Below are 27,104 nucleotides of genomic sequence, written 5' to 3' on the forward strand. Positions count from 1 at the left end.
ACTGCATCCAGCTAATTTTTGTATTTTTAGTGGACACAGAGTTTCACCATGTTGGTCAGGCTGGTCTCAAACTCCTGACCTCAGGTGATCCACCTGCCTCAGCCTTTCAAAGTGCTGGGATTACAGGCATGAGCCACCACACCTGGCCCATTCACTGCTTTTATACAAGATCTCACGTATTCTGAGAGAAAGCACAGGTCTGTCTTTGAATACAGATGTTTCTTAAAAAATAATTTTTGATCCATTCAGTATTAACTGTTTCAGAGAAATATGGATTTGCCTCACAAAGTGACTAAGGGAACCAAGTTAAACAGGGCGTTTAACTCTTCACATTCTTTCTCAGCAATGCAAATGTCTTCTTCACTTGAAGCTTTTGTATTTCCTAAGAGTAGAGCAATCAGCTCAAGAGAGTGCCAAGATCATGGGGGACGTTCAGCAGACAAAAGACAGAAAGAAGACTAAGGGCAGCAAGTTCCTTTACTCCAGCTCCAGGATCATGTACAGCCTTCTGACTTGGCTTCCCACTCAAAAAACATTTTCTAAGAGAAAAAAAAAAAAGTGATTTTTTTGAAGTAAACTTCATCCAATTCTTTTTTTATCCTCTAAGCTTTTATGTGAAAAAGTAGCTCTAACACCTTGATGAAGCCTGTCTGCATTCCATATAATATATATGGGATGTTCTCAAAGAAATCCTTGATCTCTGAGGCATCATAAGTTTAAAATGATACCATAAATTGTCATAAGAAAGCTGAATCATGAAAATACATTGGATTAGTATAGTGGTTTCAAGGTACTTTTTATCTATGGGCCACTTTGGGAGAACTCTTAAGCCTGTTTGTATATCTGGACAGCTGGAAGTCACACTACCACTTTCTACACACGCATATGTGAACACACATACACATACACACACACATGCAGTGATTGTTTAACATGCATAACCAATACCAGTATTTCATTTAAAGAGGCATCAATATACTATACTAAGTTATAATTATTAAATTATACAATGTTGATGGCTGAGAATTGTAATTGATGACAACATGATATAAAATAATCTTATGACTGAGACCTTCATTACTCTACCAAAACACTAGCTTAGAAAATGACTTTACAAGCAGCAATCAAGCCATATGACCATGTGACATATGAATTGCAAAGAATTACCAATGATAACATTTAAAAACATGCTGGAGGTTAGGCATGGTGGCTCATGTCTGTAATCCCAACACTTTGGAAAGCCAAGGTCGGAAGATTGCCTGAGGTCAGGAGTTCAAGACCAGCCTGGGCAACATAGTGAGACCCTGTCTCTATTTAAAAAAAAAACAAACTTTAAACATTAGCCAAGCATGGTGACATGTGCCTGTAGTCCCAGCTACTTGGGAGGCTGAGGCAGGAGGATCACTTGAGTCCAGAAATTCAAGGCTGCAGTGAGCTATGATTGAGCCACTGTCCAGCCTGGGTGACAACGAGATCCTATCTCTAAAAAATATACAAAACTTAAAAATTAAAGAAATTAAAAACATGCTGGAAATAAAATGAATAGATTCATCTCACTGTTTTGAGAGACAACTGAGTTAGCCAATTTTAGACTTCATTTCTTAAAGACTTAGACTAAAACAGTAATGAGATTTGTGAGAATTATCTTAAAATCATTTATTGGATACAATATAAAGTCTCTTTCAATGCTATAACAATTCAAGAGTGAAGCTTCTTTAGTACATCCATGCTGAGCACTGTCTAGGCCAAGTGCTGATGTTTCCCAGGTTATTGGAGCCTGTAACTATATTTAGGATATGATTTGAAGTCACCAAACATTTACAAAATATTTATATTGGGTAGTAGACAGATTATGACATACTGGATTATTTTTTATTTAGTTTTTAAAACCACAAGTCCTTTTCTAAAAAGCTGGATATGTTTTTGATCAAGATGATCCAATCTAAACAATTTTTTTCAACCCAAACCAAAACCCAAATATTTTCTTAAAAAAAAGAAAAAACGACCTGACAGTCAGGCTCTTAGAACTTTTAAGCTCTAAAATCCATAGATTTTATTTTGTTACACTAAGATTTATTTTCCGCCAGAAAGCAAATGATTTTAAACTACAAGCCCTTCAAATTCGAACTCCTCAAGGTTCAAAAGGAGTTAAACGTCTTCTTCAATTTTTCATCTGTCACCTACAGAGTGCAAAATCATTATTGCCTCCACTTTTTCAGAGAAGAAACTTGTTCTAAATCCTGGGATCAATCAGTGATGAAAACCAAACTTAGATATTAGACTTCATCTTAACCTTCCTACCTCTTCAAAAGGAATGTAATCACAAGCAAACTATTTCTAATGTTCCAGAGTTTCTTGTCTCTAATTAAACAGTCTTTGGTGTATATATCAAGTTTTATTTTGCTGTGAATACATTTTTCAAGTTTCAGATCTTTTAAGCATTGCCTGCTAATCATTAGACCAAACAAATCAAAGGAATCATGAATTCTGCTGTGTCTGCTGTAGGGCATTGGAAGTCAGTAGGGGGTATTTTAAATTGCTTTACTTCCATCACACCATTATGCTTCCCATTTACTTATTCAGAATAGTATGCTTTTTTCCTCTAGGAAAATATCTTTCATATCAAATATCTTTAATTTCTAAGATATTTGTTATACGATTAAAAATATATTTAGAATAATTTTTTCACAAGTCTATGTCACAGACAAATAACATTTTCGAGTTTGTAAACAAGGAGGTGGCTTAAAATAGGCTCTATGTTTTACTATCTAGTTAATTTGATACAAAAGTTGTGGGAACCACCTCAGATATCCCATTGCTTCAGTCATTACAAAAATTTACAAAAACACATTCCAATATCTGCAGCAACTCTAAGAGCTCATTAGCTGTAAATTCAAAAGGTGATATGGCTTAAAAATAGTTACACGAGAAAAATTGCCCAATATTTATCCATCTGATTCTAAATAAAGATTTCTCAGCCTTTTAAAAAGTAGAATTCATGGATTAAATTCATTTAGGAAAAAAAATTACCTTATGCAGAACTAATTACATCTCTGGCAAAACACTTCACATAACACCTTAAGGCTCAACATACAACTAGGGCTCACTCCATTGAGTTCTGATTCCCACAACGCCCCATTGCTAGATACAATATTGGAATCACTTTCCAACTATTTTTTTTCTTTGGTATTTATTCATTCATTCAGCAAGGATTTTCAACTGCTTATCTGTGCAAGGTAACCTTGACTCAGTATGGTATTAATGGTGATGCACACAGGCTGTGGAGTCAGACCATGCAGGTTTGAATCCTAGCTCACTGTGGCGATGGCAAGTAACTTAATGACTGTAACCCTCAGTAGTTGCTCATAGGAAAAGAGGGAAAGATAATATTCTCTACAATGTAGAGGTGTTGAGAATATTCAGAAGAGGTCATCCTTAGCACGATGCTAAGGACTAAAAAAACACTTAAGAAATGGTAGTTGTTATCAACAAATAATGGTGCTTACCAATTCCCTTCAGAGTTACTGCTGTTGGATATTCTTGTACCTGGTGTAAAAAGTTCAGGAAAAAGAAAAATTCTTTTAAGCATCCCTAAAGTTAGACAGGTAGTTATAAGAACATAGTATAGAAAATAGCTCTAACAGCAGATCTTTAAAAACCAAAATTAAGAAAATTCAGAGAAGTATGAGGAAGTGAATAAAGAACGTGTGTGCTTTTCTCCCCCATCTTCCTGAGTCCAACAGGGCCCTGCCTCTGTTCTATTTCATTGTAGGAGAAAAATATACAATAATTTTTATTTCTTTCTACTTCTAATTAATTCCTATAACCTTTGGTTTCTCATATTATTAATTTTTTAATGACTTTTTGAGGAAAAGAACATCCTAAGATGAAAATAGAGTAGCCGAAAGCACCAGTTGTGGACATAGAAGGCATGAAATGATCTTTTTTTTTTTTTTCTTTTTGCTTCCTTTAATCCCCAGAGATACTAGGATCTCAAGAGAATCATGAAATGATCTGAATTGTAATGGCTCCCATGGTCATTGCCTTTTCTGTGGTCTTTGGCAGGTGATAACTTCAGGTGGGATAACATTTTGTGGCCAGCTATGGCATAAAGAGTGTTTTCTGTGTAGTGGCTGTAGGAAAGATCTCTGTGAAGAACAGTTTATGTCCAGAGACGACTATCCATTCTGCGTGGACTGCTACAACCATCTTTATGCCAACAAGTGTGTAGCCTGTTCCAAACCCATTAGTGGTGAGTTCTTCAGTTCAATATGATCTTGCCATGAGACAGTTATGACTATATGAAACGCTGTCTAGTTAATTTAGGAAATGCGATTAAAGGATGGGAAGCTTTCATTTATGTTTCCTTTTGAGATAAACACAAGTGGGTACAAATATATGAGCATAAATATTACATGGATTATTCAAGGAAAGTATAATTTGGGTGCCTATACTCGGTAAAGGTAACTACCTACTAAACCTAATGATACTGACTCAAATTAAAAGACCTTCACAAGGAGGTCTGCTTGCAGCCTCATTAAGATTTGAGTGGGAGGAAAGAGTACTCATAAATCAGAATCCTGCTTAATTCCAAAATAGGACCAAGCATCCTTTAGTTAGGAAGGTTTTAATTAAATTCCACTATTGTATAGAACATCTGAAGCTGTAATAATTAAGGTAACATAGGTCAGTAATTAATTAAACTTCATTTTAAGATGCTTCTAACAAATGTATTACTCTCTTTTCTCTATTCACGTGCAATTGTGAAGTGCATTTATGAGTAGATGAAAGAAAACAAGATAGCATTTTACTGAAAAAAAATGTGACATGATTTGAAAATAACATAATGATAAATCGATCCATGTTAAAGAGGTTTTCAAGGTAAAAAGAAATACATCTTTTCCTCAGAGACACCTTTAAAATGCTAATCCTATAATAAAGGAACTGAAACTAGCATGACACTTGAGAAATCCAGCAGGTATTCTTTCTGGCAATTTATAGTCACCTAATAATGTGTCAGAACTGTATATCTACTTTCTATTCCTAGTATTCTTAGATCATATTTCAATTTTTAATTCAGTTTACATACCATAGAATTAAAGATTATTTTATCCCTTTCCTCCTTCTTCATCTTCAAATATGTAACAAAATAAAAGTTGAGTCTTCATGCACTTTCCAACCGAAAGAAAAAGTTTCACAGCAAGCCCTACCTTGGCAGGCTTTCACTGACTTGCAAGGGAAGGGAGGGTGTCACCAGAAAAAACAGCATGGTCTTACTTCTCTAGACGGAGCACCATGTGTGTCAGGATCTCACACTGGCCCACAGGCTACATCTGGCCAGCAGGCAGGTGATGTTTGGCCTGAACATGTTTGGAAATGTAAAATCCATCTCTGCAGCTAAAAGTAGAGGAAGAACCTACCATTGGGTGAGCAAACTGTCTCCACATTAACCAGCAGGGTCACCATCATATGGAACTAGTGGCTGTTCAATTGCATTGGGCATGCCCTCTCTGTTCCTTGCACCCTGTCTGCATCACTCAGCTAGATCACCTCCCTGGCCCTTGCAAGAACTTGCCTTAGCAGTCTCACACCACTGGGCTCCAGGGTCCATGCTTTTAACCACCCTGCTCTCCTGCCTTCTACAAATTTGGCAATTCCTATAGCCAAGAGAACAAGCCACTATCTCCACTGATTTTAGTTAGAAAATGGGACTTTCAGATATCCAACAGTACCTGGAGCTCCAGAATCTCCCTAGTAAAATCTGCAATCACAGTCCATTTATTTTATAACAATACTTTTCTTGAATCGGGACAGAGAAAAGGAGAACTTCAATGAGAAAATCAGGAAATTAACAACTCAAAATAGGTTTCAAAATTCTCTGGGCATCCAGATGGCTAATACTGATCTGCAAAAAGCCTACACAAGCCCTGAACTTGAGTTTCAATTCTGATATATCACAGATTCATGTGCCTAAGTGATTTTTCTCATAGATTGTTCCAGATCACTGAGCCCAGGCTTTTAAAGTTGAGATGGAAAAACAACGTTGTTCTGCACAAAAATATAAGGATGATCAAGAGCAAACAATCTGACCCAAAAGTAATCTAAATGCAATATTATATATTTTATTCAGACTCATCAGTCCACAGGAAATGTCTAATAACTATTTTAATCTCTTTTCTAAACTTTTTGATTGAGACACCAGAGACTGAAATGCCTGCAAGAACTTACAACTCACTTTAGTATTTCTTGATCTAATTGTTAAATATCTATAGACCCTGTAGTACTGCTTCTTTAAAATTGAGCTATTTCAACTGATGTACCATTGGAAATCTGATACTGTTACATGTCTTCAGAAAATTGGCATTCATCTGATTACTATATCACTTTAAGAAGCTAGGTATTCTTGGTCAAAGGATACAAAATTTCAGTTAAACAGGGGAAATAATTTCAAGAGATCTATTGTACAACATAGTGACTATAGTTAACAACTATGTATTATATACTTGAAAATTGCTAAGAGAATAGATTTTAAATGTTCTCACCACACGCAAAAAAAGTATATGATAAGGTAATAGATATGTTAATTGCCTTGATTTAGCCATTCCACAATGTATACATATACAAAAACAACACATTACATATGTACAATTTGTATTTGTCAATTAAGATTAACTAATCCATTAATTTTTTTAAAAAGCTCTGAGAAATCTGCCTATAAATCACCAAGTATAATTTTTAAAACCCAGCACATTGAACTGCTTCATTTGAACAAACTCCAGGTATAGCTACCATATTTTCTCCTCCTTTAAGATAGGATTAACCCCTTAAATTATCAGGGATAAATGAAGCAGCTTCATGCAGTGAAAAGGGCTCGGACTGAGGAGCAAAAGACTTGGTCCTCCTGTCCCCACTGCTGTGTCACCATGGGTGACTAACTCACGTCCAGGGTGGGAGGCCTTCATTTGCCTTATTTATAAAACAAGCAATTGAGCAGCTTTGCTTTCTTCCATCTCTGTTTATTTCAAGGAAAAGGAATTTCAAATGTTGTGGTTTCTTCAGAGAGCGATGCTAATGTTCCTGACCATGTTCTTTACCAAAGAGAAACTCAAACTTAGTTTCATGAGGTTAAAAGCAGAGACTCTAAAGACAACTGGCCTGTGCTTAAATAGTAGGTCTGCTGCTTACTAGCTGGGTAACCTGGGGCAAGTGGTTAAACTTCTCATTTTTCAGTTTTTGTCTGCAAAGTGGGACTGATGCTAATATCTACCCCCACGAAGGTAAGGTGAGGTCTGTATAAGGTAACACACATAAAGACTTAGAATAGTGATTGGCACACATTCAAGCACTCAACAAATGCCAGCTCTTATTCTACTGACTTGTCAGAAACCTATGAAACCAGATAAAACAGGTGCCAGAGACCCGCTTCAGGGATGACTTTCTTACTGCAAATAACCCTCATGAGGATTTGGGAGTAAGGGAGTAAACATATCCTTTTTGGAACAGTTTGCAAACGTCTCACATGTTGGTTCAGCCCTTTCTTAAAGTTGTCAGATGCTTCTAGTTTTTCTTCTTCATAAAATCTGGAAGAATTGCTTTTATATTTGCCACTTGTACAAGGCTTACTAATAAAATTAAGAAAAACTCAAGAGTATCAAAATGCTAGACATGTAATAGTTTTATGAATAGCATAATTTATGTATATACAGAACATTACTCTTGCAGTCAGCTTATTAACGTTTTGAATAACATTAAGGGAATTAAGTAGTACATAATTAATTTACATTTATTAGGAAGTAATGTTGATAGCATCATAGATAAGCGAGCTATAAATTTAATCAAGGAAAGCAGAGGAATTTGATGTAAATTTCTCTATGAACTACTAAATTATATATGAAGACATCAAATGAGTTTGTTACGATGGAAACAAAAGTTCACTATCCTATTTAAGAATGTATCTGAAATAGAATGCTATTCACCCTTTCACATCACCATTCCAAATGGAGTATTTGGAAATTACATATGAATTACATAACTCTTTTAGCCTCACTCCATGGATGATAAGCAAATAATAGCACTAAGATTACTGGGAGAAAACACGAAATAAATAAAGACCCAAGCCTAGGGCATCTCAACCTCTTCCCAAACCCTAAACATTTTCTCCCTTTATGGAACTTCTCAAAATCAGTTTCTTGAACTATACCCTGGAATCACATTAGGGAGAGAGAGATCAGACCCTCACTGACGATTCAAATTCTACTACTTTTAAAAGAAACTGTGTGGCTCAAGGGAGGCCCAGGTTAAAGTGGAGGAGGCTGACAAAGCCCTTAGAAACCAATCACTGGATAACGTGGCTTCATTGGTCAGATTCAACAAAAGCTGAAGTTGTCTCTGAGTGAGGTAATAAGGCCACCACGTTAGGATAGCTGAATGATTAGACAAAATTCTCTATTTTGGGCTTTCTAGAAATAGTGTCCCAAACCATATGACCCCAGGATGTATTCTAAGTACAACTAAGCACAGAAAAATGAGGGGAAAGAAAATTAAAAGTCGTTACAACATCGGACGTCAGCGTAGAAAGTGCACATTTATTTCATTTTGTCTTAATTTTGCAGCTAAGAAAACTTAAAGTCATATAGAGAAAAAGAGGAAATGTATTCATACTTAGATATCTCTGGCTTTACAACCTATACCTTCTTTCCACTACGCTACACTGTATTTTCTTTTCCGGGTTAGACAATCCTTATCTGTTCCAAAAATACGTGACTTGCATATCAGCATTCTGCCTTCTTCTGTAGATTATGGCAGAATTTGGCTGCGAATCTGGTTTGGTGGCATAGGTGGAACTTTCCTACAGCGGATAGGTCCAGATGGACACAGGCCCAGGAAGCAGCATTCTTTTTTGGGTTACTTGCCTCTATGTTGTCTTGCTCACGGCTATATCTCCATTTCCTAGAGGAGTATATGATAGAATGCTCAATCTGTTCCTTGAAAGGATAGATTAATCTTTTTCTCCAATTCCTTTACAGGTCTCACAGGTGCCAAGTTTATCTGCTTTCAAGACAGCCAGTGGCATAGCGAATGCTTTAACTGCGGGAAGTGCTCTATCTCCTTGGTGGGTAAAGGCTTCCTGACCCAGAACAAGGAAATCTTCTGCCAAAAATGTGGCTCCGGGATGGACAGTGACATCTAGGAGACAGTCCTTTCCCACCTAAAATCCACTTTGCCTTTGTTGTCACTAAAGCCAGAATTCAATTGCAGTCTTATTTTTGACTTAAGTTTTAGAAAATATTAATGTAGTTTAGAATGGAAAAGTTTTTGCACACAGTTTGATCGAACTGTATTCTAAGGGCACAAAAGCACAGTAGAACAGAAATGAATATATGCTAAATCACAAAGACAACTCTCCTTGCAAAATACTGCACTCTGCTGTTAGAAACATAGGAAAATATCTCTTCATAATCAAATATATGACATATACCTAGGAGCTGTGGATGTAATTACTGAAGAATGAGGTTTTTCATACCTGAAGAGTAAAAGAAAAACTAAGAGCTCAAACTGAGAGGTATGCATGAGACTAGTGTTTGCATTCCTGGTTATATGTAATGTGATAAATTAGCTATGAATGGTAAAAGAACAAAAGTGATCAGAGTAAATTCATCAGCAATTATCACATTTAAGAATTGTTATGATTTAAAAATCATTCTTTTTTTGTTCACACATACTGACTTTAGAATTAAAAAACAAAGCTACAATTTGTCCTCATACGCAGTTTCCACAGCTTGCTAGCTCCGTGTTTACTCAATGGAATATGAGAATTGAAGACTTTATGGCTCTCATAATCTGCATAGGTATAAAGGGGATCATTTCTACCTAGGGATAGCCAAACCATGGGTTTCAACACATTTTGTATTAAATGTGTTTTCAAAGTCCACAGTGATTTTTCTAAACGCTTACAGATTCCATGAAATAACAGTCATTCTTTCAAGTGGAGTTAACCAGGATAATCTTTGTCCCTAAAGGCAAACCTTTAAAATAAATAGATCATTAAATCATCACTTGTGGAAATGAGTTTTAGGGAAGGGATTGAGTGTTGGAACATGACTTTCATCCAGATATCTAAAGACATAATAGAATGCATAATTAGCTCTGTGCCTCATGTATTTTGTCTTCTAAAATTACATAGATGATTAATGGGCAGACATAAAAGTGGGCTTTAAAGAAATCTAGTAATAATAAAAACTGAAAAAGAATGATTCACTGCTGATAATTCCGAACCTGCAAAGCAGCACAATAATGTGCACTGTAGGGGAGCCCTCCCCACTCTTCCCCCACACCTGTGCCACCGACCTTACCCCAAGTCAATCGTGCCCCCAGCTTCAATCTGCTGCATAACCAGGAGGTGCACTCCTAACCCTAAGCAACCGTCCTACAAGTCAGTCAGTGTTTATTGATCACACAGGAAGTAAACAGCCTTAGTTGGAAGTCCAGCACCAGGTTTATCTTTATACCAGACTTTAACTGATGGTGACCCTACCTTGCTGCCCCTGGATATTTTCCACATTACTTGGGACAAATGGAGAGCAACCTCTGCTCTCCATGATCAGTTATCATATTGGTTATAGCATCTCTTGGGTGGAGTAGGGGGAGGTCAGGAGAAGAAGCCCGCATAGATATATAAGTGTCTTCTCTCAGATTATAGATTAGAGCATTAAAGGTTTTGATTAAAATCTAATTATAAGATACTGCTGATCACAATTACCAAAATAGCATCACAGGAGATTCAATTAAAATTGTCATGGAAACAATTTTTGAAATAGTTTAAAATGCAAGAACATTCAGGGATGTTAACAATTTAGAGATACTAATAAATGTTCTGCTAGATAGACTATTTGAACACTATAAATGTATTTTGGGGTTAACAATGCCCAGATACGTTTTCATATTCTCATTGCAAAATACAGGCAAAACTAGCAATATTTTTTCTGCATTATATGAAATTTCACAGGTAAAACTAAATCTATGATGTAGAAAATAATAGTACATTACACATAGTGAAAACTAAGCCACTTAGGTTTAGATAGATATATAACATGTAACATCTTCTCTGTTAACCAATTATAGATAAGTATACAACATGTAATGTTTTCTTAGTTAAATAATTGGAAATGTTTAGGCATTTTACTGTGTGTGGGAGGGTGGTGAGTATGCACATAATCAGACTTGTATTCTAGCCTTACAATTAAAATTCACAGAATCGTTTCCTAAAGATTTTATTATCCTTTCATAAGTATAAATAGATGTACTTTTACATATGAATAGTTCTGTGTTTAGAAGGTATCCTACACATCAAACATCCATTAAACATGTGCCAAAAGTTAGAGCTTACACTGTTGTGGTTCTGGAGTGATAGGAGGATGGATCAGGGTATGGAAACGCAGAAGTGCGTGATGCAGAGATCCTTGCCTACAGGTTAAACAAAGCACCACTGTAGACATAGGACACATATACAAAACAACTAAGAAAAAAGACTTCGTTAGGTCTTTGTGTAATACACACAAAGATAAATGTAAAAATTATATAGTTGATTTATACGGGTTATGTGACAAAGAGAAAAACTCTCTTAATGGACTTATCCAAAGATGAAATGGACTGCCTCAGGAAACAGTGGGTTCCCAGTAATTCAAAGGTGACATCTGCATAGGCAGGAAAGAAGTTAAAAGCAAATCCCACGTGCCAATAACAACCAGATGGCTTGGAAGTAGCAGAGACTGTGCCGAAGAGCAGGAGAAAATAAGACTGCTAAAAGAGAAAGAGTCAGAGGAAGGGAGATATTAACTCTTAGGATAAAAAGTGTATATAACAGGCCATAGAAAGTTACCAACTGTTCTTAAGTAAAGGAAGAAAGTAATTATTGCAGTGTTTGAGGGAAATTATGCTATTGATTCTTTGTGGAATAGAACCAAAGAAAGCAAGGTTCCAAGGATTAACTTTCTTACTGCAGTAATAAGTTTGGTTAATGGCTACAAAAGTGAAAAGAAAGAGGAAAAAGGCATTGAAGGCCAAGAGTTATATTTGTTGGCAAAGTCAACAAGTCAAAATATTTTATTTTGTCATGTTGGGGATTAAAGATGACAAAAGAAGCAAAAATATATTTCTGCTTCAATAATAATGACTAGGATGCCCAAGGGTTCAATTTTAACTTGGCATTTTATATAAGTGTTAAATTGGGACAAACTAGCTCCACTGGTTAAGTAAAATGTGGTTATGTTACAATTCAGGCTTCAAAGCTCACATCGTTGCTATAACTTAAAAAAAAAAGGAACACTAGATTGTTCATTGGAGTAAAATATTGGCCTACCATTATGAAAAATGCATAACACTAATCACAAATGGTTAAAAAAATCACTGCCAAATTTAATATCACAAATGAAAAGTCAATCCAAAAACACATTTGATGTTAGCAATACCATTTTTGAATTTAAGAAAAAAAATTTTTAATCTACTTGGCATATTGTTAATTGTTTTTTAAATAAGAAAATGGTTGTTTGGCAGGGCGCGGTGGCTCACGTCTGTAATCCCAGCACTTTGGGAGGCCAAGGTGGGTGGATCACGAGGTCAGGAGATCTAGACCAGCCTGGCAAACACGGTGAAACCCCGTCTCTACTAAAAATACAAAAAAACTAGCCAGGCGAGGTGGCGGGCGCCTGTAGTCCCAGCTACTGGGGAGGCTGAGGCAGGAGAATGGCGTGAACCCAGGAGGCGGAGCTTGCAGTGAGCCGAGATCGCGCCACTGCACTCTAGCCTGGGCGACAGAGCGAGACTCTGTCTCAAGAGAAAAAGAAAATGATTGTTACAGTGTGTTCTAGATATATTTAATCAAGCACATAGCCTGTAATATATCTATAGATAGATGTTTATTATGATAATGATACAGTTTTTGCTAATTTTATACATTGGTTTTTAGAAGTGTCTTATACTGAATAAATTTACATTTTACATAGTCTATATTACTCATATTATTTTTAAAGATTTATTTTTTACATTAACTGTTTAGTAAACAAAATAGGTGTGGAATAAATTCTGTATTGTTTCTACTTCTATTACATAAAGGAACATGATGACTTTTACCTTCTATTACCCATCTGTTTTTACAACATTCAAGTTGTAACTATATATTCAGATACCATTTCAGGCATAAAACAGAATTGTCTGGCCCAAACAAAATCTCTCTTCTGTTAAACTAGGAGATCTATGGCTATGCTCTGACAGTCATAAAATGCTAAAATATTCTAAACTAAAAAACAAAACAAAACAAAACAAAAACCTCTATTACTTCTGTGATTCTGAAAATATTTTATGAAAAAAAAAATCCCACTTCAATTGAATTTTTCTACTTTGATGCAGGTAGTCTTTGCTAATTTCTTATTTTTATATGTAAGGAATTGCTAAAACTCTTGGTGGCTTTAAACCCTTATTCTATCTAAAGCAAAATTTATGTCTGTTACACAAATCTTCATGAAACTTTAATCCATATTATTAGTATCAGTTAGTTACTCTCCAGAATCTTGGAGGCTGAATTCTTTTAACGTCCAAACCTGTTCCACAAAGAATATTTGGAAGAACACCCTCATCAAACATTTCTAGCTCACTTTTTAAGTCACATGGTTTTGAAAAGTAAAGATCTTATGGGGACCCACAATATAAACCTTATGTCTTGGAGTAGTGTCTCTTCAATGAAAGAGTCAGAATATCACTAGAAATTACAGTTGTTAGGTATTACTTTTATCCTAAACCTCTTCTTCCAGGAGTATTAAGTCTTTAGATCTTCATTATCCTACCAGAAACATTGCAGGACTGACTGAAATGGGATCACCATTAAAAAATGTATGGGAACTTTGAGGTCCTCTTTTCAGGGAGAGGTAAAGGAGAACTGTCAAGACTTGGGAAAATACATCACCAGGATAGATATGGCCTTATGACTTCTCAGAATTTACTGAATCTGTATTGTGTTATGTCAACATTTAAAAAAGGATACCAAGGAGAGAGGATATCAAGTCTTCATTTGAACCATCCATCTCAAAAGAATTTAGAAATGAGTCCATCCACTCAAGTCATCCATGTGGCTTCTTAGATGGTACCAAAAATATATCATCCAGAGAGAATTAGAGAAGTTTTGTATGATAATTAAAACCATTCTGAATTTTTTTGGCTGATAAGCTTTAGACCAAATACTCTATTCAATATGGAGGAAATCAAAAAGGAGAGAAAAGAAACAAGAGATTCAGACTCAAAGTTGGAGTCTATAAAAGAAATAACAGAGTTTACATGTATTTGAAATGACTGGATTTTATATCACTGTGGTTGAGAAAGGGAGCAGCTTGCTGTGATAGAATTGTGATCTGTGTCACCGAGGAGCAAAGAGTATTTGGGTCAAATATTTTCCCACGAATGTTAACAAACTTATGGAGTGAATGCCCGTAAACGGTTCTCTAAATGAGGAACGTTAATGAGCTCAGCAGACATTCATCCAATGACTCAAACAGTGACATTAAATGCTATTCCTGCTACACATAAAAACAAAAAGTTTTATATTTATGGAATTCCACACACTGAATCCTTAAGGCTTACTCCTTCTTTAACAAATGACATCGCATCCCTTGTTTGCCTCTGTAGCATCACTGATAAGTCTGTTTATTCGAGAGCTTCAACCCAACCTCTCAAACAGGAAATGAATGAAGGAGTATGGATAGAAGAAAAATGGAGAAAAAGAGTGTGGTGATAAAAATTTTGACATTTCTGAAATAAAAAATTAAATTTTTAAAACTTTCGTTTTCCCTATGTAATAAAAACTTGCCAAAAACTACAAGATAGTTACAAGAGGCAAAATATATAAACAAAAAAGGAAGTTTGATAAAATTTTGGGCTTAAGGACTACAGTTAGTCTTCTCCCCTCCATGGAAATTACTCTCTTAGACACCACCAACTAATATGTAGCCACAAAAGTCAATGATTGCTTCTTCAACTTTCTGTCTGCTATGAGATAGGCACTTGCTATTGCTGGCTTCCTCAAGCTTCTTCAAAATCTTTCTGCCAGTGGCATCCATGACACCATTCTCTCCTATGTCTCCTAAATCTCTGCCTCTTTCACTGGCACACCATCTTCTATCAATTTCTTAAAAACAAATATTCCTAAATATTCTTGACCTCCTTGCTCTATATTTTCTCTATTGGTGAATTTGAATTTATCTAATTCCATGATTTCAATTGCTTTCTCTGGATAGCTGAGTTCCAAATATACATCTTCTGCCTTGCATTCTCTTCTGAGTTCCAGACCCAAGTTTCTCATTGCCTTTTGGACATCTCAAACCAATGTCATGCAGACACCTAAAAATAACTTTATTATCCTTCCTCCAAATTCTACTTATTGTCCTCTGTTCCTCATCTTAGTTAATGCATCATCCAAATAGAGCTTTTTGAATTCAAGTCTTGGGCACATGAAAAGTAGTCATTAGGGAAATGCAAATTAAAATCGCAATGAGATACCATTTCACGCAGACTAGAATGGCTATAAGTAAGACAGACAGTAACAAGTATTGTTAAGGATGTAGAGGAACAGGAACTTTCATATATTGCTGGTAGTAATTAAAATGTTAGGAAATGATACAGCTACTTTGGAAAACAGTTTGATAGTTTCTCAAAAAGCTAAACATAAAACTACCATAAAGCCCAGAAATTTCACTCATATCTACCCAAGAGAAATGAAAATATATGTCCACACAAATGTTCACAGCAGCATTATTCATAATAGTCCAAACTTGAAACAACCCAAGTATTCAACTGATAAAGAGATGAAGGAAGTGTGATACAGCCATATCATATAATATTATTCTACCATAAAAAGGAATGAAGTATTGATGCATGCTACAACATGAATGAACTTTGGAAATATTATGCTAAGTGAAAGGAGTCAGACAAAAAGGCCACATACTATATGATTCCATGTATACAAGATGCTCAGAACAGGCAAATTTACAGAGACAAAGTCGATTAGTGGTTTCTTGGGGTTAGGGGCATGAATGGTAATTAACTGCAAATGCTCATGAGGAAACTTTTTGGAGAGAATGAAAATATTCTAAAACTAATTTATGGTAATGATTGTACCCCTTGATAAAATTACTAAAACTCATTGAATTATAGACTTGAAATGAGTGAATTGTATGATATGTAAACTATAGTTCAATAAAGCTGGGTATTTTTTAATCTTGGCTTTTCCCTCTCACCAATTCCTTACATCTGAGTCCTGTAAGAAAAGCCACAATTTTTTCATTTTCCCTTGCAGACTTATTTTGTTTCCCCAAAATACCATTCACTTTAATTTTTATGTGCTCCTGCCCATGCTGTTTCCTCTGCTTAGGATTCTCTTCCTCTCGCCTGCCTGTCAAAATTTTAATCAACCTCTAAAGTCCAGATCAAAGTTGCCTCTTATGTGAAATCTTTACTAATATCCCTTAGCAAAATTTAATCATTTCCTGCAACTTATTTTTTATAATTCTGTGAGAAATTTAAACAACTTGGTTTATATTGCAGTTAGGAGTGATGGGCAACCTGGTTAAAAAAGATGGTTTTTGGAGTCAGAAAAGCTGGGTTCAGATCCCAGCTCTGTCACTAGCTTATTATATGACATTGGTTAAGTTACTGAACTCTCAACTTTGGTTTCTCAATTTTCCAGTATAAACCTCAAAGAGTTTGATGTGAATATGAAATGAAATAGATGCAAACTGCTTTACTCTACCTGGAACATATTCAACATATTATAAAGTTACTAAAATGTCAATTATCTTCACCTTCCTTCTCACCCCCACTGCACCCTAGATCATGTGTTTATTCATCTTTGATAAACTCTGTGCTTAGTGAAGTGTCTGGCACTTGGTAGACAGCCAATAAATACTTTCTGAATTAAATTCTAGTTGTGAAAATATTATTGCTATAATATTCTCCCAGTGTCAGTTATCAACAATCATCATTAATATGTAAATCCCTTTTGCTATTGGCCTCAATCATGTTGTATAGAGTTGCCCATGGAAGAAGCAGCTGGATGGCAAATTAATGCCTGTAGTTTCAAGTATCTTCATTGAAGTTTTGATTTGGATACCACTGTTTCCTCTGTCCATATACTATTAACCTATAGAATATGCCTTTCTCAACCAGCATTCACAGGGTATCTGGAGACACTTAATTTTCAGGTGCTTTGGAGAATAACTGCCTGTATTTGAAGTTTCCTCTAGGGCCCTCACAGTAGATGTTTTAGGCATTGCATAGCTTTCTGTTAAGCCAGACCATCCTAAATATGTCTGCCAAATTTGGAGTCAATCTGTCCAAGTTTTGTGTCATTTGCGTACAGACAGCTAGAAATGCAGTTGTACTTACTTTGCTTAAATTGCAAAATGCATTCTCTGTGTTTCTCAAAAAGGCAGCCAATTTTACTTTAACCTGTGCTGAGTATGTGTAGCTTTGGACATATTAAATTATTTTATCATACCACAACAGCATTTATAGGCTGCCTCAATCCTCCCATGGTACAGCATTTCATTTCTCTTGTTCTTCCTTATTAAGCTTTTTTTTTTTTTTTTTTTTTGACACTTTCACCTCTCCTGTTCCGGTGTTCTCTTTTTCTTAATGTGCACTAATTCCTAGTGGATATAAGTTTAGGATATTAACATAATTACTTTGGATGGAATTCTAGAAAATAAACATCTAGGCATTTCTTTATCCATTTACCTGGTCCTTAACTAACACCCACATTTTTCTTGCCTTATGCCCCAATATTAAACTCAATATATAGCTTCTAAGAACAGAAATACAAGTCCACAGCTAGAAAATGTTCAGAGACAGATATTAAAACTGTGAGAAATAAAAACACTCTGGGTATTGAAACTTTAATTCTCATTCTTGGGTTTTTCATAAAATCTTCTATTATCTCTCATAAGGAATATGTTTCTAGCTGCCAATATGAGGCTTTTGTCAGTTTGTGAGGAGAGTAATATCAAAACCCACAACTACTTTGCTTCTCAAAAGAAATATTAAGGACCTTTAGTTTGTAATCATAATGTACAATAATTGTTGAAAATCTTCAACTAGTTATCTTCTTTGTGAATAATTGTTACCTTAAAGTGACAACAATCTCCCCTTCAAATACATCTGAAGCAAATGCAGGCAGGTACAGGTGGCTTTGTCTTAGCTTTCTTTACCTCCCCCAGTAAGAACCTCCAGCACTCACCGTGTCCCTAGGAATGTGACATGCACTTGCCTTCATTTTCTACAATAATCTAATAAACTGGTATTTTAAATTATTCTCATTGCACCGATGAGGAATTTGAGGTTAAAAGAGGGAAAGTAATTGGCTCCAGTCATTACAATACGTGTGGATCTGATTCCAGTGTCTATGATATCCGTGACGCTAATAACACATGGTGCCTCCACTCTCTGCAGAAAGCCTAGTGTTACCATTTCCCCTTTCCCACATACCCACTTCCTGCTGGTCCCAGGTCCTGTTTCACTTGTTAAATGTCTGTTAAGACTGTTTTCTCCTTTTCACTTCCATGGTTCAAGCTTCATTAGTTCTCATCTAGATGCTTTAAATTATCTCCTATCAAAATATGCTTTTGTGTCTCATCCTTTTATCTGTCCTAGACCTTTCCTCCACCAGATCAATACTTCTTAATTAGCATCTGATTATTGCTTCATCTTGCTCAGCAGCCTTTACTGGCTCTCCATTAGGTCCCCTCCAAAATCTGGCCTCATCGTTCTTCCTAGGCTACTCTATCAGTATTTTTCCCCACTAGAATAGGTACCTTTGAGGATGGAATCTTTGTCTACTCTATTCACCATCAAATATTCATTGCCTAGAACAAAACCCAATACAGAGAAGGTGCTGAAATAAGTGTTGGGTGAAAGAATGAAGAAACATTCTGCTTTAGCCATATCTTATTATTTATTGCTCCCAAAATAAATACTGCATTTTCTTCAACTTTGTTCTTTTGCTCAAAATAGTCTCCTACCTGGGTAGCCCTCCCTATCATCGCCATTTATGCAATTAATTCCCTATTAAAATTTAGCCATTTATCACTCATAAGCCAACCTTTCCAACGGGAAATATTCACCCCCCTCATATGTATTTTGTTTATGACAATTCTTGTCTCATATTCATTATATTTGCTTTGAATTATATAGTTAATTATCCTATAGTCATCTGAAACTATTGATTCAAAAATAGGGCACTGTCTCATTCAGCTTTATATTTCCCATAATGTTGAGTATAAAATAAACTTAAATAAATGTTGAGTTTTAAAATTGAATTGAGTCACAGGACAAGTCACTTCTGAATTTCTTCCTCAAAACTGGTAAACATTGATACACATGTAAACAATCATGATAAAAGCATTAATGACACTGAACACCAAGGACCTCATGGATTTCATCCCTCCAGTAGCCTTATGCAGTAGATACTATCATTACCAGATAGGAAAACTGGAGCACAAAGAAGTTAAGTTCTCCAAGATACCACAGTTATTACAAGAAGGCCAGAGTTTTAAGTAAGAGCTTTGGCTTTAGGGCCCAGGCTCTTAACCTTGGATATTACGACCTCCAAAATTAGAAAGGAGAAACTTTAGAAACAGCCAAATATAAGCACATTGATCTGTATTACAGGCCTTTAAGTAGGCAAACATTTAGAAATGGAGTATGCTAGATTTATATTTCGTGTGTCCACATTTTTTAGCAACTTTTTTTTTTTTTTTTGAGACAGGATCTGGCTCTGTCACCCAGGCTGGAGTGAAGTGGCGCTATCTCAGCTCACTGCAACCTCTGCTTCCCGGGTTCAAGCGATCCTCCCACCTCAGCCTCCTGAGTAGCCAGGACCACAGGTGCATGCCACCACGGCTGGCTAATTTTTGTATTTTTTGTAGAGATGGGGTTTCACCATGTTGACCAATCTTGTCTCCAACTCCTGGGCTCAAGCAACCCATCCGCCTTGGCCTCCCAAAGTGCTGGAATTACAGGCTTGAGCCACTGTGCCCCCCCATTTTAGCAACATTTTAAAAGGAGGCATAATATCTTTTTACATTAAAAGAATCAATCAATAAAATCAATGAAAGGATAAATTCGAGGAACTCTTTGTGGAAAAGTAGTTGTTTTACTAACAACAACAAAAAAAAGTGGCAGGATGCTTAGAAGTCATGGTTTTGTGAAAATGCTGATTTTTTTTTTTTTTTTAAAGGAAAGGTATGGTTTATTCTTCGAATTATCCACTAGATGGCAGAAAATTGTTACTGTCCAAAGCACTATTAACTGGATTAGTCCGGGCTCCTTTCTAAGCTCCAGAAGTTATGCAAATTGCTTTCACCTCTACCCCTGCAATGCTGGCCTTTTCACGAGTGGCATTTTAAAACACACCAGTATTTTTAAGCTGGGAAAGAAAAATCAGAGGTTTTCACAGTGATAAATATTAGGTATGAACATACTAATTATATGTTTGTATTATTCTGCTGTAACATAGAAGGAGCAGATGCACAGACACGTTAGGAGAAGGGCTGAGAGCCCACATAGAATGACCTATCCAGATGCCAGATACTAGAGTGAAGCTGAAAAGCCTCTAGTAGGACAGTTTCCTGTAACTTGTAAGTCATGGTTTTCTTCCCTTTGAGCACATTAGATTTGCCTGGGGACCCTACCCCAGGCCCAATTCTCTGGTGGTGGAACCTGGACATTGGCATTTTTTTTCAAGCTTTTTCAACTATAAAATAAGAGAATTAGACTACACAATTATAGTCTTTTCTTCAAGCTCTAACATGCTAGGATTGAAGTCTAACAGCATATTTATTACTATCAGCTTCATAAGCACAAGAACTAATTCTGTTCTGGATCCTTTATGAACATAAATTTAGTTAATTTACACACAATGAAAGACCTTAGGGAAAAACTAGATGCAGAAAGGTTTCATAACTTGCCCAAGGCTATGCTGTAAGAGAGAATGTCAAGACTTGAGATTTGACCCAGCACAGCCTGAATATATAACATTATGCCAAAATTCCCATAAATAGTTGAACAACTTATGAACAGTATCCATCTCTCCATCTATAACTAAAATTATACCTATACTTACCATAATGATCTCTACCTTATTATTTAATCTTGTAGCTGCTGAGTTGGTTGAAAAATTGGCATAACATATCTGTGAACAGTGATGTAACAAAGACCAACTCTAAAACAATCAGTACATATGGGAGTACTATTGTTTTTCTGGGCGAAATTGCACTTGAACTCAGAAACTCTGGTATTTTGCAAAAAAGGAGAGTACTGAAAATGTACTTAATAGAATTTTCAAGAGAATTCTAATTGAGTAAATCTTATAAACATCTTTTGACATATATTTTGACTCCAGGGCTCATAGAGACTAATAAAACCAAGTTCTGTCCATAATCTCTCCGCTCTTTGTAGAGCCTCACCTTTTTTCTGCCATATGAATATATAGGTCCCTTGATCCAGCAGGAAGGGCTTCTGCAGAAACATATATAAGTTTCATATAAATTCTTCTACACTCATCCTGTCAAACTGAATTCCCTGAAGCTTTTACTTGGAAAGTTAAAACTTTTTGCCAACACTGCTTGCTAAATGAAGACCTAGGGGACCAGAAGTGAGTAGTGACTATAATGTACAGTTGCCATGTAGTTCTGAGTGATTTGCCTTTCAGGAAAGTAATAATGTTCAGAGAACTGACTGACTCTAAGGGTGACCATTATATTATTTTTGAGCTTTTTATGATGGAAAATTTCAAACATATTCAAAAGTAGAGTGAGTGGTATAATACACACTCAAGTAGCCATCACCCAGATTCAAACATTATTATCTCCCACTCAATCTTTTTGCTATACTTCCACGTATTCCCTCCTACTTGCACAAGCATTATTTTGAAGCAAATACAAGACATATTATTTAATCTATAAATATTTTGGTATGAATCTCTTAAAGTAAAAGACTCTTTTAAAGATGAGATAATCATTATATGATACTTAAAGTAATAATTATATTTGAAGAACGCATTTTATCTAGATCCCATTTATTATTGAATGCCCTGACCCTGGGGAGTGTGAGTGTCATTGAGGAATTAAATTTTATTTCCAGAAAGTGATTTACCAGGCAAATTTTAATCAAAAAGAGTATAAAGGGCCTCGTGACTACGTCAAAGTTTACCCCATTTTCCCTTAGCACTTTTTCCAAACTTTAGACTATATTTTGTTCTTGTCAAATAGTTGTAATTTCCTTAGTAACAATTTAGTTTTAGAAAAAAGTTGTTTCTTCTGATTAAATATCAGTAGCATATACTGTGTGAAATACCGAAATATAGTGATTTAACAAGCCACGGAAGTTTCCTCTATGTCCCAAAGGCTGTAGATTGAGTGGTAATTTTTAACCTGTAGAGAGAAACTTTCATCATAACTGGGGACAATACGATGGAGGGAGACTGACTTTGGAGAAGGGCACCCAAAAGGAGGTAACCACGACAACAGATACAACAGATATTTGGACTCGGACTTTCCCTCTCGAAGAAAATTGGATCAGCATTAAGTCTGTCTCCCCAAAGTTTTTAAATCTGTAGCCAATTGGTCCATGAAGTCCTGGAGGTAAGGGCCACAGCAAGTAATATTTCTTCTGTGGTATGTGTAGACTTTCTGAAATCAATAAGAGGCTTTTTCTAAACTATTGTCTCAACTAGCGCTGGCAGCCACCCAGTAATTATCTGGGAAAGCCAGGCATAAATACTGGCCTCACCATGTGTAGGGGTATAGAAAGGAAAGGAGATAATTTAAAATTGAAGACTATCTTGGAGATTCCTAAAGAGCCGTAACGGTTAATTTTATTATTGGAATGGGGCTTGGCACTTGGTTATAGCTCTGGTCCCTGGAGTACACTTTCAGTAGCAGAAATCCAAACATGAGGAGAAGTCAGATACAACAGACCACATGAAAGTGATATTTCCATCACTCAAAAAATTAACTGAAAATTATGCGCTGATCTAATTTAGCACAGTGAAAAGTTCTATCCTAAACAGTTGCACAGTTTGATAGTAAACATCTGATGTTTTTTTTCAAAGGCCTATTTCAAATCCATCAATCTATCATTGTACTGATTCATGGTCAACTTTCTCTTTACTTCTTTAATTTAGGAGTCTGGTTTTCTGATCTTTGTCTGGCACTGTCCTTCTCTTTCCAAGTATGCTGTCAAAGCATTCTTAGCCATTCTAATTGTCTTGAGTAATGATTTCCATATATACTTCACACCAACATCTTCTCTTCTTTTGTCCAATAGCCACTCCCCTTCCTTGTTTTATGTCTGGATAACAGCCTAACACATCTTGCAGAGCCAGTGATAGAAGTATTGCTTTTTTTCTTTTCTTCTTTTCTTTTTCTTTTCTTTTTTTTTTTTTTTTCTTTTTCTTTTTCTGAGATAGAGTCCCGCTCTGTCACCAAGGCTGGAGTGCAATGGTGCCATCTCGGCTTACTGCAACCTCCGCCTCCCAGGTTCAAGCAATTCTCTGCCTCAGCCTCTTGAGTAGCTGGGATTACAGGTGCCCACCACCAAGCCCAGCTAGTTTTTGTATTTTTTTTTTTAGTAGAGATGGGGTTTCGCCATGTTGGCCAGGCTGGTCTTGAACTCCAGACCTCGTGATACACGCGCCTCGGACTACCAAAGTGCTGGGATTACAGCCATGAGCCACCGCGCCAGGGCACTTATTTTTTTAACCAAGATAGCTCTACTACCATTTTCCCTATGAATAGGTACAACCATATTCTTTTCCCCAGTACCAAACATCAAATCCTTTGTTCATTCTTTTCTCCCACGTTCAATTTTTTGACAAAATGACTTCATTTTGTGAGATGGGTCCTTTAACATACTTTTCATCTCAGAAATTCCCATGCAGATATTGCCTCATTCTTACGTATTTTTTGTTTTAATTGACATCTAAAATTGTATCTATTTATAGCATAGGGCATGATGTTTACAAATATATATACATTCTGGCATTGCTAAATAAAGCTAATTAACATATGCATTATCTCACATACTTATCATTTATTTGTGGTAAGAACACTTAAAATATACAATTTTCAAGTATATAATACATTTTTTAACTACAGTCACAAAGTTGTACAATAGATTTCTTGAATGTATTCGTCCTTCTAATTGATATTTTGTGACCTTTGACCAACATCTCCTCCATCCCTCATTCTTCCTGCAAAGCATGTATTTTCTTCAAGATGACCTAAGCACTTATGAGCTCTCAGCATTTCATATATAGACCACTATAATCTGGCCAATTTATGACCCATTTCTTACCTCTTTCCTCACTAACGCCTCTGGAAGTATGTTCTATGTGGTTCGCAGCATCCACATCTGCTCTCCTAAAGTTCATACTACAACTCCTTACTCAAATAAGGAGAGCAGTAAAGAGCATTGACTTTGGTGTCAGACAGAATTTGAATCTTGATTCTATCCCTTAGTAGCTACGTGACCTCGGGAAAGTTTTTCACCTCACTCAGCTTTATTTTCCTGATCTACATCACAGGTATGATAGTAATACAACTTTCCTCCTAGCATTGTTATGAAGATTAATGCATAAAACACTTACATAGTTCCTGGCACGTAAATGTTTAAATGTGGGGGCCCTTTGGGATACAAAGTGAATTGAAAAATGAATAGAAGCCCAAAGACAAAAATGTCATTTTTCCTTCTTCTTTACTGCCCATCCACCTAACACACAGACACACCCACACGCACAGTTATATATTAGATAAAAGTAGAGTCAACAAAGCAGACAGAGAAAATGGACATTGATTCAAGAGTTAAGAATTATAGTTACCCAGCAGCTGGAGCTGACAGAAGAGGTCATTTCCAAACTGATAAAAGTTAATCAAATGAATCAAATGAGAGTGAAAAAAAATAATTAAATTTGTTAAGAGGTCACAAGTATGTTTCTTTCTTATATTTCTTACTGTCTTCTATATCACCACCCAACTTCCAGTTTTATTTATTTCATTAATGTTTTTATTTTTGTGGGTGCATAGTAGGTGTATATATTTACAGGGTACACGAGATGTTTTGATACTGGCATGCGATGAATACTAAACACATCGTGGCAAATGGGGTATCCATTTAATCCATTCTTCATGCTCCATATTTCTATCCAATTAGATTTGCCTTCCGGAAAATCACCTAATCATCATATGAAAATCTTCATATTTATAGACTAGTTATCAAGCATTAAACAAATTACTAAATAATTCCATAGGACACTGTGCAGGTATGGTCGAAATAACACACATACTTGATCCATGGGAGTTTACAATCTAAAATGGAAACAAACACAAATTGGAAAGTTAAAAGAGTGTACAGTGATCTCCTTTCTATTCTTGTCTTCATTTTTCTCCATCCCTTCTTCCATAGGTGACCACATTTTTAAGTTTTAAACTTCTTATGTATCTTTCCAGCATTCCATTCTTCATTTAGAATAAAACAATTACAGATTTTTTCTCACAATTTCACACATAAAGTAGTGTAAGTTTTGCTGTTCTGCACATCAACTTTAAAAAATTAAATCTATTTTGAGATAATTGTAGAGTCACATGTAGTTGTAAGAAATAATACAGAGAGATCCCATGTATCTTTTACCCAGTTTCTCCCAATGGCAATAGCTTATAGAACTATAGTACAATATCGCAACCAGGATAATAACATTGATAACATTCTGGCTTCACTGCAAAAATACTTCAAGCTGTTCATTTTATAGCCACACCCCCTTTCTAGCCACTCCCACTCCCTCCAAACCCCTGGCAACCAAAATTGTATTCCTATTTCTAAATTTCTGTCATTTCAAGAACATTATATAAATTAAATTCTGTACTATATAATATTTTGAGACAGACTTTCATCACTCAACATGATTCTGTGAAGGTTATTTCAGGTCGATGCATATGTCAGTAATTCCTTACTTTTTACTGCTGAGTAGTATTCTATGATAGTAAGGTAATAATGTACCATGGTTAAGTTTTCACCCAGTGGGTGGTTTCTAATTTTTGTCTGTTATAAATGAAGCCACCACAAACTTTCAGGTACAAGTTTCTGGGTGAACATAAGTTTTTATTTCCCTGGGATAAATGCCCAGGGATGTAATTGTTTGGTCATAAGATAGTGATGTTTACTTTTATGAGAAAATACCAAACTATTTTCCACAGTGGCTTTACCATTTAACATGCCCATAAGCAATGCTTGAGGAATTCAGTTTCTCCATATCTTTACCAGCATTTGGTGTTTTCATTAGTTTTGATTTTATCTTTTATGTTGATAGTTGTACAGTGATATCTTATAGTGGTTTTTATTTGCATTTCTCTAATGGCTAATGATGTTGAACAAATTTTCAAGCATTATTTACCACCTGTATATCCTCTTTGGTAAAATGTCTCTGTGTCTTTGTCCTATTTTATATTTGGATTGCTTATTTCTGTTATTGTTTGTTTGTTTGTTTGTTACTGTTGACTTTTAAGAGTTCTTTATATATTTTAGATACTAGTCCTTGTGAGATATGTGGCTTACAAACATTTTCTTTCAGTTTGTAGCTTATCTTTTCATCCACTGACATGGTCTTTCAAAAAGAGAATTTTAAAATTTTGACTGAGTCCAATTTATCCCCAAATGTGGATCAAAGTTTAGGATTCCTACTTAGTATATGTTCTCTGACACCAGAGCTCCGGGAGGGGCGAGTGGAGGGATGGAAGTCTAGTTTCACGCTCAGCCTTTGCTCATAGGGTTGGGAGTAAGGCCATCATTTTTTTTCTGTGGTGTTTTGCTGGAGTAGTTACTGTCTAAAAGTTTTCTGTCATGCTAGCCTGCCCATTTTCTGGCCCGTTCGCTAGAGAGAGCAGGCTTTTGTTGAGGGTTTTGTTTCATTTTGTTTTGTTTTGTCTGCTCTCATCGGTGTTTCCAGGACGCCAGCTTTTTTAGCAACAAGTCTTGGGTATATAAGGCAGAAAGAAAACCCACGGCACTTACCG

The 27,104-nt window shown here is 35.9% G+C and overlaps 1 protein-coding gene across 1 annotated transcript in view; it reads left to right on the top strand.

Annotated features, from left to right (window-relative positions):
- FHL5 (four and a half LIM domains 5) overlaps positions 1-16,260 on the top strand; it is a 57,443-nt gene extending 41,183 nt beyond the window's left edge. The window contains exons 5-6 of the mRNA XM_008007544.3: positions 4,066-4,252; positions 9,027-16,260. Of these exons, the coding sequence (XP_008005735.2) occupies positions 4,066-4,252; positions 9,027-9,190 (351 nt within the window). The 3' untranslated portion in view covers positions 9,191-16,260. The remainder of the gene's footprint in view (positions 1-4,065; positions 4,253-9,026) is intronic.
- The last annotated feature ends 10,844 nt before the right edge of the window (positions 16,261-27,104 follow it).

The sequence above is a fragment of the Chlorocebus sabaeus genome, chromosome 13 (genome assembly GCF_047675955.1).
Source record: "Chlorocebus sabaeus isolate Y175 chromosome 13, mChlSab1.0.hap1, whole genome shotgun sequence".
Classification (NCBI taxonomy): domain Eukaryota; kingdom Metazoa; phylum Chordata; class Mammalia; order Primates; family Cercopithecidae; genus Chlorocebus; species Chlorocebus sabaeus.